This window comes from Tursiops truncatus, chromosome 10, assembly GCF_011762595.2.
Source record: "Tursiops truncatus isolate mTurTru1 chromosome 10, mTurTru1.mat.Y, whole genome shotgun sequence".
In the NCBI taxonomy this organism is placed as follows: domain Eukaryota; kingdom Metazoa; phylum Chordata; class Mammalia; order Artiodactyla; family Delphinidae; genus Tursiops; species Tursiops truncatus.
This window is the reverse complement of record NC_047043.1, coordinates 98,224,899-98,237,888: the sequence shown is the minus strand read 5'-3', so window position 1 is coordinate 98,237,888 and position 12,990 is coordinate 98,224,899. Positions and strand designations below refer to the sequence as shown.

The 12,990-nt window shown below is 50.8% G+C and overlaps 3 protein-coding genes and 1 non-coding gene across 13 annotated transcripts in view; 3 read left to right on the top strand and 1 right to left on the bottom strand.

Annotated features, from left to right (window-relative positions):
• EFCAB12 (EF-hand calcium binding domain 12) overlaps positions 1–6,616 on the top strand; it is a 22,939-nt gene extending 16,323 nt beyond the window's left edge. For 3 of the 7 annotated variants that reach the window (XM_033865454.2, XM_033865456.2, XM_073787725.1), the window contains 3 exons: positions 1,795–1,954; positions 3,677–3,733; positions 4,413–4,932. In XM_033865454.2, the coding sequence (XP_033721345.1) occupies positions 1,795–1,954; positions 3,677–3,733; positions 4,413–4,743 (548 nt within the window). In that variant the 3' untranslated portion in view covers positions 4,744–4,932. Of the gene's footprint in view, positions 1–849; positions 1,747–1,794; positions 3,734–4,412; positions 4,933–6,527 lie in introns of those variants that run through there. The other 4 variants (XR_012323922.1, XR_004528659.2, XR_012323923.1 and 1 more) reach the window with 4 other exon arrangements.
• On the top strand, positions 6,541–11,277 carry RPL32 (ribosomal protein L32). The gene is made up of 4 exons (XM_019944587.3): positions 6,541–6,618; positions 7,923–8,023; positions 8,634–8,815; positions 11,105–11,277. Exons 2-4 carry the CDS (start codon positions 7,928–7,930, stop codon positions 11,232–11,234), a joined length of 408 nt encoding a protein of 135 aa, XP_019800146.1. The 5' UTR covers positions 6,541–6,618; positions 7,923–7,927; the 3' UTR covers positions 11,235–11,277.
• LOC117314022 (small nucleolar RNA SNORA7) lies at positions 7,714–7,853 on the top strand. The gene has a single exon (XR_004528709.1). It is a non-coding gene; the product is annotated as a small nucleolar RNA SNORA7 (small nucleolar RNA).
• CAND2 (cullin associated and neddylation dissociated 2 (putative)) overlaps positions 11,240–12,990 on the bottom strand; it is a 29,431-nt gene continuing 27,680 nt past the window's right edge. For all 4 annotated transcript variants that reach the window (XM_019944584.2, XM_019944585.2, XM_019944586.3 and 1 more), the window contains one exon: positions 11,240–12,990. In XM_019944584.2, the coding sequence (XP_019800143.2) occupies positions 12,763–12,990 (228 nt within the window). In that variant the 3' untranslated portion in view covers positions 11,240–12,762.

Here is a 12,990-nt window from a genome sequence, read left to right as displayed (position 1 = left end):
GTAGGAGACCCCACTGCTCTGGACACCAACTTTTCACCACATCATCGTTCCTTCCTCCTCCCCTGGGGAGCCTTGTCTACCTGGATTATTTACATTCCCTGGTCTTGGCTAGCGGTGGAGCTGCAGCTGTGTCTTCTAAAATACCAGCATGCTTGCCAGGTACCCGAAGGCTCCTGTGGGCTAGGTCTTTTCCCTGGACGTGCCCCTTGGTCTGTCCCCACCAGAGGCTTGAGCCTCTACTGATTCTCTCCACCACTGGCTTTTGCTGGCTTCTGGGTCCGCACACAGGTGAGCTTCACCTGTCTGCAGGATCCCACCACCCATGGGCACATGGGAGCATCTGTGGGTGGGCTTCCTTTTGCTTCTGATTGGTCTAGATGGAAGAGACACTGGTCCATCTCTGACCACTGCCCTGGCCACTATCTGTTGGCTGTCCTTATGACAGAGGCATGATCTGCTGTGGCCCAAGAAGCACAAACACAGGGATTTCCAGGTCTGTGTTCAAGGCTAGAGCTTGTGTTCAAGGTCTCAAGCTTATGGGCCGGAACTCCAGAACATCGAGGCATTTCCTGTCCCCACTGAATATAGCTTTATTATTTTTCTCCCCCTGATTTTATAGATAATCCATGCTCACTTATATTTTTTGAAAACATAAAAATAAAAATCCCCCCAGCGTGAGTTGACCAGCAATAATATTTTAGTGACTGTCCTTTCACAAGGACAGTCTTTCTTTACTATTTACACAAAATTATTTATGTAATTCATTTTTAAAGTCGTGTGTGTGTGTGTGTGTGTGTGTGTGTGTGTGTATATATATATATTTTTTTTTTTTTTTTTTGCCGTACGCAGGCCTCTCACTGTTGTGGCCTCTCCCGTTGCGGAGCACAGGCTCTGGACGCGCAGTCTCAGCGGCCATGGCTCACGAGCCCAGCTGCTGCACGGCACGTGGGATCTTCCCAGACTGGGGCACGAACCTGTGTCCCCTGCATCGGCAGGCAGACTCTCAACCACTGAGACACCAAGGAAGCCCCTATATATATATATATTTTTTTTAATGTAGTTTTCAAAAATCATTTAAACCTTTAAAAATGTTGACATGGCACGTCTCCTCCTTCCCTCCCTTCCCTTCTCAGCTCCGCAATCCCTGCCCTCCCCGCCCCAATAACCAGCATTAATAACCTGGAGAATAACCCTCCATCACTGTGTCCAGAACATGAGATGTTTGTGTGTCACCATCTTAGGACAAGCCCTGCTCAGCAGCTGCAGGAGGGCGGAGCCCCAGCCCAGTGCTTCTTACGTTCTTTACGAGGAGAAAACTGCCAGCGACTGGGTCTAAGTTAATCTAGTGAAGTCTTGGGTGAGCCCTCCCGTCCTCCTCCTGGACTTCTGACCAGGACGCCCCTGCAGAGTGGGGTGTAGGGCAGCGCTCCGTCCTAACTACCCCCAGGCCTCGGGGCCACTGCTGCCCTAGCTGTGAACAGGCACCCTCACCTGTGGTCCTGTGAGTGGTACCGCGCCAGCCGCGCCTCCCGACAGCGTGCTGCAGTGATGCACACACCACCGTAGGGGAGGCTGGGAGAGGGCCTGGGGGACGCTCTGCGCTACTGTTTGCAACGTGCTGTGAATCTACAGTGATTTAACAATAAAAATTTTTTTAATGTATATAAGAAAAATCTTTTCAAGCAAAAATGTGAATTTGTTAAAACAAATAGACAAACCCCCCGCTCTGCCCCAAAGGCTCGGTATGGGGAGGGGTCTTGGGCTGACAGGCCGTATTTCTCTTGCTGCTCACAGCCCTGCTGTACCCGGGGGACAAGATCATTTTCCAGAAGGACCAGGTGCGTCCAATCCGGCAACCGGGAGGCTACTACTCGGACCTGAAGATCTTCAGTCCGAACCAGGCCCTGCTCCGATCCCAGGGCGTTTCCAAACCTGTGGCTCAGAAGCCTGACAAGCTGAGTGTCGGCCCCCTCCTCCCCTGCCTGTGCTCCTGTCCCACTGCTGCCCCTTTGCTGGGGGGCTGGGGGTCACGTTGTGCCAGTGTCTGTGTCCTAACCTGGCATGTCCAACCCAACTGATCACCATGGACTGGCCACGTGTCCCCGGGCACGTGTCTCTGCAGCCGCCTTGCCTCGTTCCCACACAGCCACCCTCCTGACCACATCCTATGTGACCCCAAGCTCTCTGGAAAAGGTTAAAAAGAGGGACTTCTTAGAGAAATGGGGGAGGACCCTTCACAAATTATGGGCTGGGTGTCAGGGCCCCTGCAAAGGACAGTGATGGCAGCCCCTTCTCTGTCCTGCCTTCTCTGGCAAAAGGTGGGCTTGCAGCCCCCCAGGAGGAGAACAGAACTCTGCACTGGGGCCTCCCCCTGACCCTCAGATCCCAAGTCCTCTCTAAGAAAATGTCCTCCTTTGTCAGGAGGTTGACCCGAGGGCAGGCTATGAACGAGCATCAGTGGTGACTGCAGACTGGAGAACGGCAGCATCCCTGCAGAGTGCGGGAGGAGGGGGCAGCTGACCAGATACCATGAGGCGGGGAGGGGCCCAAGACGGAACCACACCGTAGGTCACTGCCAGCTGCCTGCTAGGGTAGTCTGGCCAGAACAGCGGGGGTGGGATGTAGCAGAGCCGAGTGGAAATCCAACAGGCCAGCGGTTAAATGGACAAGCTACCTTACTCACCGAGCCTCAGTATGTTCATCTGTAAAATGGGCACAACAGCTATACCACACACAGTGAGGACCAATGAGAAATGCAAGTAAGCTTCTTAGCAGTTAGCACTCGAGCACTGATTGTTGTTGTTGTTTTAGCCTGCCCCGTCATGGCGTTCTCCAGTGCAGGAGTGGGCTAGGTCTGCAGGTGGGGCTGTCCACAGCCCTGGTTGGGAAGAGCTGAGCATGAGCAGGGCAGGTGGTGGCCTAGAGAGTCCTTTCTGATCCCCTAGTGACTGCCTTCCAGCCCCTGAGTGGCTGCCACCAGTTCCTGAGCCATGAACCTAGGGAACCTGAGAAAGTGACTTTTGTCCTGCTTAGGTGGGCCACAGTTATAAAGGATAGATGTCCCCCGGGGCAGGGGTGGACTGGTTTCATTGGCTTCTTTGAATGCATTGTGAAAGATGCTGGAGCCAGACGCAGGCTTGCTGGGAAAGTGTGCTGCGGTGATTAGTGATGTCTGCTGGGAAAGTGTGCTGCGGTGATTAGTGATGTCTGCCAGGCCTGAGGTTTGGGGCGTTAGCTTTCACCACCCTTGTCCTCAAGGCTGGATTCAGCTCTGGAAGGCAAGTGGGAGTCAGGGGCCCCAAAAGGACTCAGATTACCGAGCATGTCTCATAACCATCTGGGAGGTCTCTGTGCTGGGAAATGAGAAACCCGAGGCTCCACAAGGGGAGTGACTTGCCCCAAGTCACCCAGCCAGCCAGGCCTTGAGCCCAGGGCTGTCATCCTGTCTGCCTGACCAATAGGGGCCCAGAGGTCTAGACACCCCAGCGCACTGTGTGTTCCACTGGAGCATGGGGGACAGAGTCAGGGCCCCACCCAGGTAGAAGAAGTTCTCCTTTCAGAGCTCTGGTCTGGACTCAGAAGTGGACCCCCCGTCACACTGACCTACTCCCCAAAGCCCCACTGACCTGGATTTCCTGTCTCCTGAAAAGGTACCTCTCTCTCTCTTCTCCACTAGGAACATGCTGAAGAAAGTCAAGAAAGTCAGCTTTAAGAAGTTTGAGGAATTCACCAGGTCCGTAGTGATCATCTAACTCTGGGAGGGGGGCGGGTAGGAGGAAGGTGCCCAGGACTCGCATGTTGCAGGGTACACGGCAGCACTGCACCTGGGACTCAGTGCCCAGGAGCTGAGGGGCATAAAATGACACTTAGGAGTGCTAGGCAGACACTGCTCTCCAGATGTTAGCTCACGTAAATCCTCTCAACAACCCTATGAAGTTACTCTTAGCATTCCCATTTTGCAAAAGAGGAAACTGAGGTACAGGAAGTTTGACTATCTTGCTCAAAGTCACATCTCTATTAAGTGGTGGAGCAGGGATTCGGACCCAGCTGTGCTGGCTCCAGAGGCTGCATTCCGAACAGCACATTAAAATGCCTCTGCAGAGCAGACAGTGTGCACTTAAGAGTTTGGGTTTAGAGGCAGCAGACTGGCACTCAAGCCTGTGCCCTGCCACTTGCTGGCTTGTGTGGTCTTGGAGAAATAACTCAGCCTCCTTAGGCCTCCGGGTCCTCGCTGGTGAGGCAGATGGGACAATAGAGCCCACCGCACAGCACTGTCGGGAGGGCTGAGTACTAGAGTGCTTAGCACGGTGCTGCACCTCCACTCTGCTCACAGCGGGTGGGCTCCGCTGGGAAGCAGCCCCAGCCGCCACCTGTCTCCATGACAACCGTCCCAGTGTCTTCTCCTTCTCCAGGAAGCTGAAGGCGAAGAGGCCCAGTGGTCCGCAGCTAACCCATCCCAATTTCTTCTGGCCGGGTCACCTCCTGGACAAGCTGAAGCTCTACCTGCCCACTGTGACCGTGGACCGGAGCCTGGCGCTCTTCAGTTGTGTCCAACACCGGTCCCAGGCCTACTCAGCCACCTACCATCCCGACCACTGGTGGCCCATTAAAGACATGAACTACATGACCTATGCCTATTACGATGCCCCCAAGATCTACCACATCAACTGGACTGGCCCAAGTGTCACCAAACCTAGCCATCCTGGGCCGGGGGCCAGTATAGCTAGCAGCCCAGAGCCGTAGACACAGGGACGGTATCAAAGAACCAAACAGAAGTCGTTTCAGTGGGAAGGCCCGGGCCAGCTCTCTCCAAACTCAAAGTGTGCAGTGTGTCAGAGAGTGGATGTGTCCAGGGAAAGATGTGGGTTTTGAGCATTTCCCTCTCCTGACCTCTGTCCTTTTGAAATAAACCACGTTGGAGTTTTTCTCATGTCACCTGTGATACAGCTGATGTGATTTCCTGCTCAGGAGCTGTGGCCAGAGGGATGTTGGCAAAGCTGGGGTCCTGAGCCTGGGAAAAAAAACACACATTGCCTGGGGTTTTGACGGGGATGCCTGCATGGCACCTCCAGCCTCTCATCCTGGATCTCAGGGCCCACCAGGAAGCAGCAGGCAATGTGGGTACCCCTGTGCCCTTCTCTTGAAATAAGTGTCCCTCATCCCCCAAAGAATGAGCCATTTGGGTCACTACTTCCAAAACTCTTGGGCCTTTCACAAGTGCAAGCACACTGGTTCGTGAGCCCTTCCCCTGATTCGCCCACCTGACCCCCACATCAAGACATTTTCCTTCACAACACGCACCCTGTGGGCTGCTGTTAGCACAGTGCCTCTGTGCTTAGCAACCCAGTTGACTTCCACAGCCCACAGGGCAAGCAGGATTCGTGAGGTGTGGCGCAGTCGCGTGAGGTGTGGTGCAGTCTCAACCCTACGGCGTGCCAGCTGTGTGACCTTGGACTAGACATTCCCTTCACATTTTACATTTCATGTCTCTGGCTCTCCTCAAACTCCCCTTCACAGTCAAAATCTCACGAAGGAGTTGTCAACACTTGCTCCCTTCCCTTCTCACCCATTACGAAGTCAACAACACCATCCACTTCAGCTTCTGTCTCCATCTGGCCCTGAAACTACCACAGATCACTGATGGATGACATGACATCCCTATCGTGTTCGGGCTCCTTTTTTTTAATTTTTTTTTTTCCTCTCTTGAAATTTGATTTTCACAATAACCTTCAAAACAAAAGCTAGGGCTTCCCTGGTGGCGCAGTGGTTGAGAGTCCGCCTGCCGATGCAGGGGACACGGGTTTGTGCCTTGGTCCGGGAGGATCCCACGTGCCGTGGAGTGGCTGGGCCCGTGAGCCATGGCCGCTGAGCCTGCGCGTCCGGAGCCTGTGCTCCCCAACGGGAGAGGCCACAACGGTGAGAGGCCCGCGTACCGCAAAAAAAAAAAAATAAAAATAAAAGCTGAAATAAAACAAAGAACAATTAAAAATGAGGCAGTCTAGCCTAATGGTTAGAAGTGTGGATTTTTTTTTTTTTTTTTTTGGCGTCAAATCTCCATACTTCACTCTCTACATATGTAAAATGGGAAACCTAATAGAACTACCGCATGGAACTGTGCGAGGCCCACTGAACGAGAGCTGTTACAGTCTCACTGCTGTTTACTCTATAAATTCACGTGAGAGAATTATTAAAATGTCGCTGTTTTGTTCCCTCCTGGCCACTAAGAGACGCACTTCGGAAGAAGAAACGCGGGAGGCAATATTCTAAAAGCTGGATTATCCTCCGGAGGGGCGGCTTCAATTCCTGGCGGAAGTGGATGCCTCCTCACCAGGTCTTAAGAGCTCAAAAAAAATTCCAAATTTTTACGTAGTCCCAACGGCAGGCATGAAAATTTTTAGCGCTACTCCTAGATATTAACATCTAGGAAAACACAACTATCCTCGAATTTTTTCACTATTATTTCTCTGGCGTGTCTATAGTATCTTTGAAGGACCAGAAGCCGAAAGTGCTCTCCTTTTCCCTGCCAGGACCCAAAGGTGAAGTCCCATCAGCCTCGCGCGTTACCTTCCCCTCTTTTCCTCGGCGGTGCCTACGGAGGTGGCCGCCATCTCGTACTCGGTGAGTGTTAATCGTTGGCCATCCTCGTCTCTGCGGTTTCCATCTGGCCCCATCGCTCCCTGCCGAGGAGGCCCGTCCTTCCGAGCGCTCGTCTGGTTGGGCATGGCTCTTGTCGGTTGGCTGGACCACGTACAGGCACAGAGCGAAGCGGCCTGGAGGGTGATGGAGCTTCGCTTCCCAGGGCCGCTTGCTCTCTTACGGAGGCCGCCTGGGGTCAGAGCTGCGGACAGCTTGTTGGAGTCCTGGGGCCGCAGGGCGCCGGTTGGGGCTAGACTAAGGGGGCTCCTGGGGGCCGTGGCAAGACTGAGGGGGTTCCGGCCTTACGGCCCTGGGACACCTCGCTCAGCGATGTCTACCCACGTGTATTCTTCTATGGCCGCTGCTCCACGCTCCCTCCTTTTCAGTTTTTGGCTCTGGGGTTGCCTCTGCGGCGGAACTGCCAAAAAAACAAAAAAATCGAGCTGCGAGTCGAATCATTCAATTGACCGAAATTCTGGTAGCGGGTCAGGATCTCTGGGAACGTGAAGCCACATCCTGGTCTTCGAGGAAATCATTGGGGGTCGGGGGAAGTTCATTTATTGGACAGATTTATTAAGTAACTGCTGTGTGCTCAACAAAGAAATTGGTGGCCGTGAAGAGAACAAAAAGGGTGCTGGGGTAGAAAAGATAAGGTAGCCGAAAAGGGCATCTTGAGGAACGTAACTTTTTAAAGCTGGTATTCGGATGATGGTCAGGTGGAACAGAACGTTCCCAGGCTTGGAGGCATTTTAGAAGCACATGACGGTTTTGTGTATCTTTTGAGGGTGTCATAGAGCAGCAGCACCCTAGGGGAATTACAGGTTTCTCTTTACTACACATCTCTTGTGGTCCGCGCACTGCAGGTGTTCAGTGTGCAATATCTCCATTTAAAAGGTGAGAAAACTGAGATTCAGGTTCGTGAAGATTGCCTAAAGCCTGCAATTGGGCCATCTCAGGGCCGGGACACTTTGTAGAATGGGATTTGCTGCCCCTTTGCAAAATTTCCCTTTGTGGTTAATTTGTTTTCGGTTAGCTGTTGGCATTCTTTCTTGGCTTTGACTGGGCAAGGTGACCCCTGACCTCCCAGGACCGCGTCTGGAGAATGGCTAGTATTCTGCCAGCTTCGGAGTCGGGAGGGAAAGCAAGCCTGGCAGAGGTACCCATTCCATTCCCAGTTTGCTCCGTAGCTGGTGATTGGAAGATACTCTGCAACAGGCCCCAGGCAGGGTGGGAAAGCCTCCTTCCAAGACTCATCTTTGACATGGTCTCTTGCCTCTTTCTTGAAGGCATCATGGCTGCCCTCAGACCCCTCGTGAAGCCCAAGATCGTCAAAAAGAGGACCAAGAAGTTCATCCGGCACCAGTCAGACCGATATGTCAAAATTAAGGTGTGTGGCCCAGGACGGAAGTGTGTGTTGGGGTGAAGAAAGGGGTTCCTAAACAGGCTGTTGGGTTTCTCACATCCCCAACTCAGATGACCTTCGGTAGGTGAACTGGTCTGTGGCTGGTGGTAGAGTTCTCTAGAATCCCAGGTGTCTCTGCCTTATTGGCACTCAGTCTCTTGATGTGTAAATTGAAATTTAAATGGCAAGGGACACTTGCCTGTTTTGAGGTGTCTAGAGGCTTATATTTGTTATATTTCAGGTGGCCTTATGACAATATGAGAGATAGATTACGCTTATTTCATAGACGAGAAAACTTAGGTGTTGATTGCGATGTTAAAAGCCATGCTTTTCACCTTACTTTATACATGGTCTCCTCGCATCCCATGGGCATGTAGTCTGCTTTTCCTTTGCTTGGAAGGAGTGTGAGTTTGGATCTGTATTCCTGCCGGTGAGATGCAGGAGCTCCTATTTTTTTCCACCAGAAAAAATGTAGTGAAATCCTGTTCCCTGAAGACAACTACTGTTCGGCACGTTTCCTTTTCATCTGGTCCCTTTTTTCTCCGAAAGGAAGAGTTGGCGTCTTCACAGACACTAACCATGTGTTTTCTTTCAGCGGAACTGGCGGAAACCCAGAGGCATTGACAACAGGGTGCGCAGGAGATTCAAGGGCCAGATCTTGATGCCCAACATCGGTTACGGGAGCAACAAGAAAACAAAGCACATGCTGCCCAGCGGCTTCCGGAAGTTCCTGGTCCACAACGTCAAGGAGCTTGAAGTGCTGCTGATGTGCAACAAGTGAGCTGGGTCCCACATCTGGGTTCAGGTGTCAGAAGCCTGCGTGTGTGAGCAGTTTGGGCAGGGACTCTGGACCTTCTGGAACGCATCTGGAGGAGTGCTGTGTCCTCAGGAGCTTGGGTGATGCTTGTTGGGGACTGCAGAGTGCTTGCTTTGCTGGAGAGATGTGGGTTGGGAGCTGTCCTGAAAAGTGTAGAGACCAGGACCGGAAGAGAGTAAAAGTGGCTTTGCTTGAGCTTGACAGCGCGGCTCCTGCCGTAGCCTCTGGCAGTCATTTTCAGAACATTACTTATGCCGGGGATGGGGGGGGATGAAATGTAGCCTCAGATCTAAGGGACACTTTACACTGTGGCCACAGGTATCTTCAGAAGGCTATAGGAGTAGAGGAATTGCTGCCTCATTTTGGGCTGTGATCTGAAGTGGAGAAATGGGGGGAAGGCTGCAGGCAGAGAGGACAGCTTACACAGAGTTGTAGGGGTGCAAGAGGGTATGGAGGTTCACAGCATTATTTTAGCGTTTTGAGAAATTTAGACAGTTGGCGAGCTCTGTGTGTAAGAGACTTTTGGTCTGCTTAGGGCCAGACTGGGGCGGTGGGATGAGAAAAGATTTCTCATGGGTAGTGATTTAGACACAATTTTAATCTGGATTGGGGGGAATGGTAATTTTTGGTTAAGCAGAGGACAGTTTGTTTTCTTCCCTTCCTGTTAAACAGGAGCTAAAAACCCTGCATTTTCTTGGTGAGTTACAAAGGACATGGAGAGAGTGACCAGTAACATCTGTGTGTACGTATGTTTACAAAGATCTTTTACCTGTAGTAATGTAGACACAAGTAATAAACGACCATTATTCTCACTTTCAGAAATCTAGCCAGGCATTGAAATGCTGCAGATACTCTTTAGAAAGGATGAGCATAGGAATTAATGTTGGATGCCCAAACTGCAGTAAGCAGGTTGATAGAGAATTGTGACAGAAAGATGCAGTTTCATATCTTTTGTGTAGCAAAGATGATTGCTGTGCAGATGTAGTTGGTTGCCATAAGATAAGTCTTTTTAATAGCAGCTTGGCAGTTTGTATCAAGAGGCACAGAAATACTCTGGATCTAATTTAATTCACAAGTTCCATTTCTGGGCACTTATCTTGAAATAATTGAAAAGTAGGGAAACTGTAAGCTGATCATTGCAGCAGTAACTGCACTATGTGTAATTGGTGAATGGTGGGGTTACAAGCGCCGGCTGGAATGTTGTGTGTACGTTAAAAACGGTTGTCATGTATGGAAAATGCCCAAGCAGAGGGGAAAGTATTTGAAGTATGTGCAGTGTGATTGTGATTATTAAATGCACATGGATGAGGACTTGGGGAGTTTTTGAAAAATGAAAAAAGTATGATGCAACTTACGTCTCCTTGGAAATAAAGATTGGGGAAATGTTTTAAGATATTGGACATAAAACAGAAGAAGTTCTCTGTCTGGATTGGTTTTTCTCTTGCTTTGAAGCTGTTTTCCTGCAGAGTTCTTAAAAAGAACTGTGCCCACTGCCTTAATCACTCCCTAGTCTTACTCCTCTCTCTGCTGAAATTCCTCCTGGGGTAGAGTGTCTTCTTAATTCAGTGTTGATGGCTTCATAAATCACTTCCTTACTGAAATGTGCTTATTAGGCCAATCTGTTGTCAAACTGGGGTGTGGTGTGGCTGTGAAGGAATGAATAGAACGGTACCTGGCACCAGCTCAGGAAATGTTAGGTGTTGTCATTCACTGGGTGAGTTTAGGTATTGTTACTTTTCAAGATTTTGTCTGCAGCAAACTGGTAAAATGTTTATGGTCTGGGCTGGGGAGCCCTTGGCTTAATCAGGCTGTTGGGCTTTGCTGTTGGTTGCTTTGCAGAAGCAAAGCTTTTCATGGGCAAGTCCGAGCTCCCTGAGACTGCCTTGAGCTGGGCAGGCTGGTTCAAAGGACTGAGGGAGAACCTTTGAACCTGGAGTCTGGGGCTGAGCAATCCTGCCTGTGTGTGACTTGGGAATTCACCTCCACTTTGTGGGCCTTGGTTTCCTCGTCTGTAAAATGGAGGTGCTACCTGGATTACAAGGCCGCTGGGAGGGTTAAACGAGAGGGATCATTACCAGGGAACACTTCAGAGCCGTGTTGCTAGTGCCGTGGAATTAGGGGAGTTAGCAGCTCCCCCCACTTCAGTGCTGTAGCTCTGGAAGCAGAGTGACCAGGGCTATTGCCTTTCCCGGTGGAACACATAAGTGTGTTTTCCAGGGTGGCCTCCTTACGTACCGATTCTCTTCCAGGTCTTACTGTGCTGAGATTGCGCACAACGTCTCCTCCAAGAACCGCAAAGCCATTGTGGAGAGAGCAGCCCAGCTGGCCATCAGAGTCACCAATCCCAATGCCAGGCTGCGCAGCGAAGAAAATGAATAGACAGCTCGTGTGCACGTTTTGTTTAATAAAACCGTAAAACGGCCATCTGGCATTTCCCCCTTGGTTTTACTCTTCAGTTTGTTTGACAGCTTGTCACAGAGATTGCTCTTTTGCCTGTTTGTGCTCTATGGAACCTTCTGTTTGGAAGGCGTTTGTAAAGGATACGTGATCCTTCCTTCATGGGGCCCAGGCCTCAGGTGCCCAGAGCAGCCTTGGTCAGCTCCAGGTGGGCTCAGGAAGATGTGGCCCTCAGACCACGGTAGGTTCTGAGACCCCTGGTGAAGGACCTTGCATCTTGGAGCAAGTAGTCATTTTTAGCCTCACTTTATAAAGTGAGGAATTACCCTGTGTGGTTCTTGTGAAGATTGAGGACAATCAAGTTTCCTTTTCAACTACAGTCCTAGACCTTAGTCAACAGTACCTAGAATTCAGCTGTTTTTTGAGGCTAAGAGGCCATTTTTCCAAGACATGGTATTATTAAGTGGCAGCACAGGTCACAAGGAACAGGGCACGTGGCACTCTATAGCACAAGGTTGGATTTAAGGCCCTTAGTTCAGTAGATAAATGTCTTACAGATTCGCTCCTGTTCAAAACTCAGTCTGGAAAAAAAAAAAAAAAAAACTCAGTCTGAAACGTTTGAGTAAATTGGGGAGCATTCTGATAGTCTTGACTACAGAGTAGAGGAATTGTGTGGAGAAAACAGTAACAGTTGAGGATCTGTCCTTTATTAACCTGGGATAGCAGAAAATTCTTTGGCCTGTCGCTTAATGTTTCTGTGTCCTTGATACTAAAAACTAGAAGGGACATGTTCACAAACCACCTGGTTACACCTCGATGGGGGGACATGAAAGGTGGTTTGTACTTTTTCATTTGTGCTTTCCTGTCTCTCAGTTTGCTACCTAAGAGTTTCGGGATTAGAAAAAAACATTACATCTAATTCCCTACCCCACTCACCGGCCTCTGCAAAAATAATACACATTCCTGGTTTATCACTGCCAATGAGAAAGAAAAGCATTTTGGATTCTAGAGTGTGAATAGCTCCGAGAGGTACCTGAGTTTAAGATGCCCAGCCAAAGCACTAATTTTTGGCACATCGGATCAGGTGAAAACGTGGGAGCAGTGTGAATGGCGCATCTAGGACAGCGGGGAGGAAGGCATCCGGCTGCCTCCTAAGCTTTTTGCAGCTGTGAGCACAAGTATTTCTAAATACTAAGTACTCGCTGAGGCTGGGACCCCCAGTTTGAAGGAGCCAGGCTGACCTGTGTGAAGTCACATCCATCTTCCGTGGAAGCTTTGGAAGAACTACCACACCCGCTTTGAATAACTGTCCTGAGTTAAAAAGGCCCAACTGTTGGCAGCCTTGCAGCTCTGACTGGGGTCCCTGGAGAAGGTGCCCAACCAGGAGAGGGAGGGCCCCAGTGAGACGGATAAGGGGCAAAAGTTAGAGGCCTGTGGTGCTGGGAGGGTGAGGCTCTGGCTTCAGTGGGCCTCCTTGTGAGTTAGGGTCCCCAGGGGGTGGGGTGGGGCACTAGCTGAGCTCCATGGAGTCTGTGCTGGGGGCTGAAGCAGAATCCTTCTGGATGCTTTCAAAGAGGGTGGCCAGCTCGGGGTTGGATCGAATTTGGGACGAGAAGTCAGCCATGATGGGGCTCTTCCCCACTTCTGGGATGGTCAGCAGGGCGGCCACTGCCCTCATCGCGGAGCGCTTCAGTTCATCTTGCTTCTCAAACTCCTGTTTCACAGAACCAGCTTTGAC

Coding starts and splice junctions, on each gene's coding strand:
- RPL32 (XM_019944587.3), top strand. CDS start 7,928: ATGGCTGCCCTCAGACCCCTCGTGAAGCCCAAGATCGTCAAAAAGAGG. Junction 8,024..8,633: donor ACCGATATGTCAAAATTAAG/GTGTGTGGCCCA, acceptor GTTTTCTTTCAG/CGGAACTGGCGGAAACCCAG. Junction 8,816..11,104: donor GTGCTGCTGATGTGCAACAA/GTGAGCTGGGTC, acceptor ATTCTCTTCCAG/GTCTTACTGTGCTGAGATTG.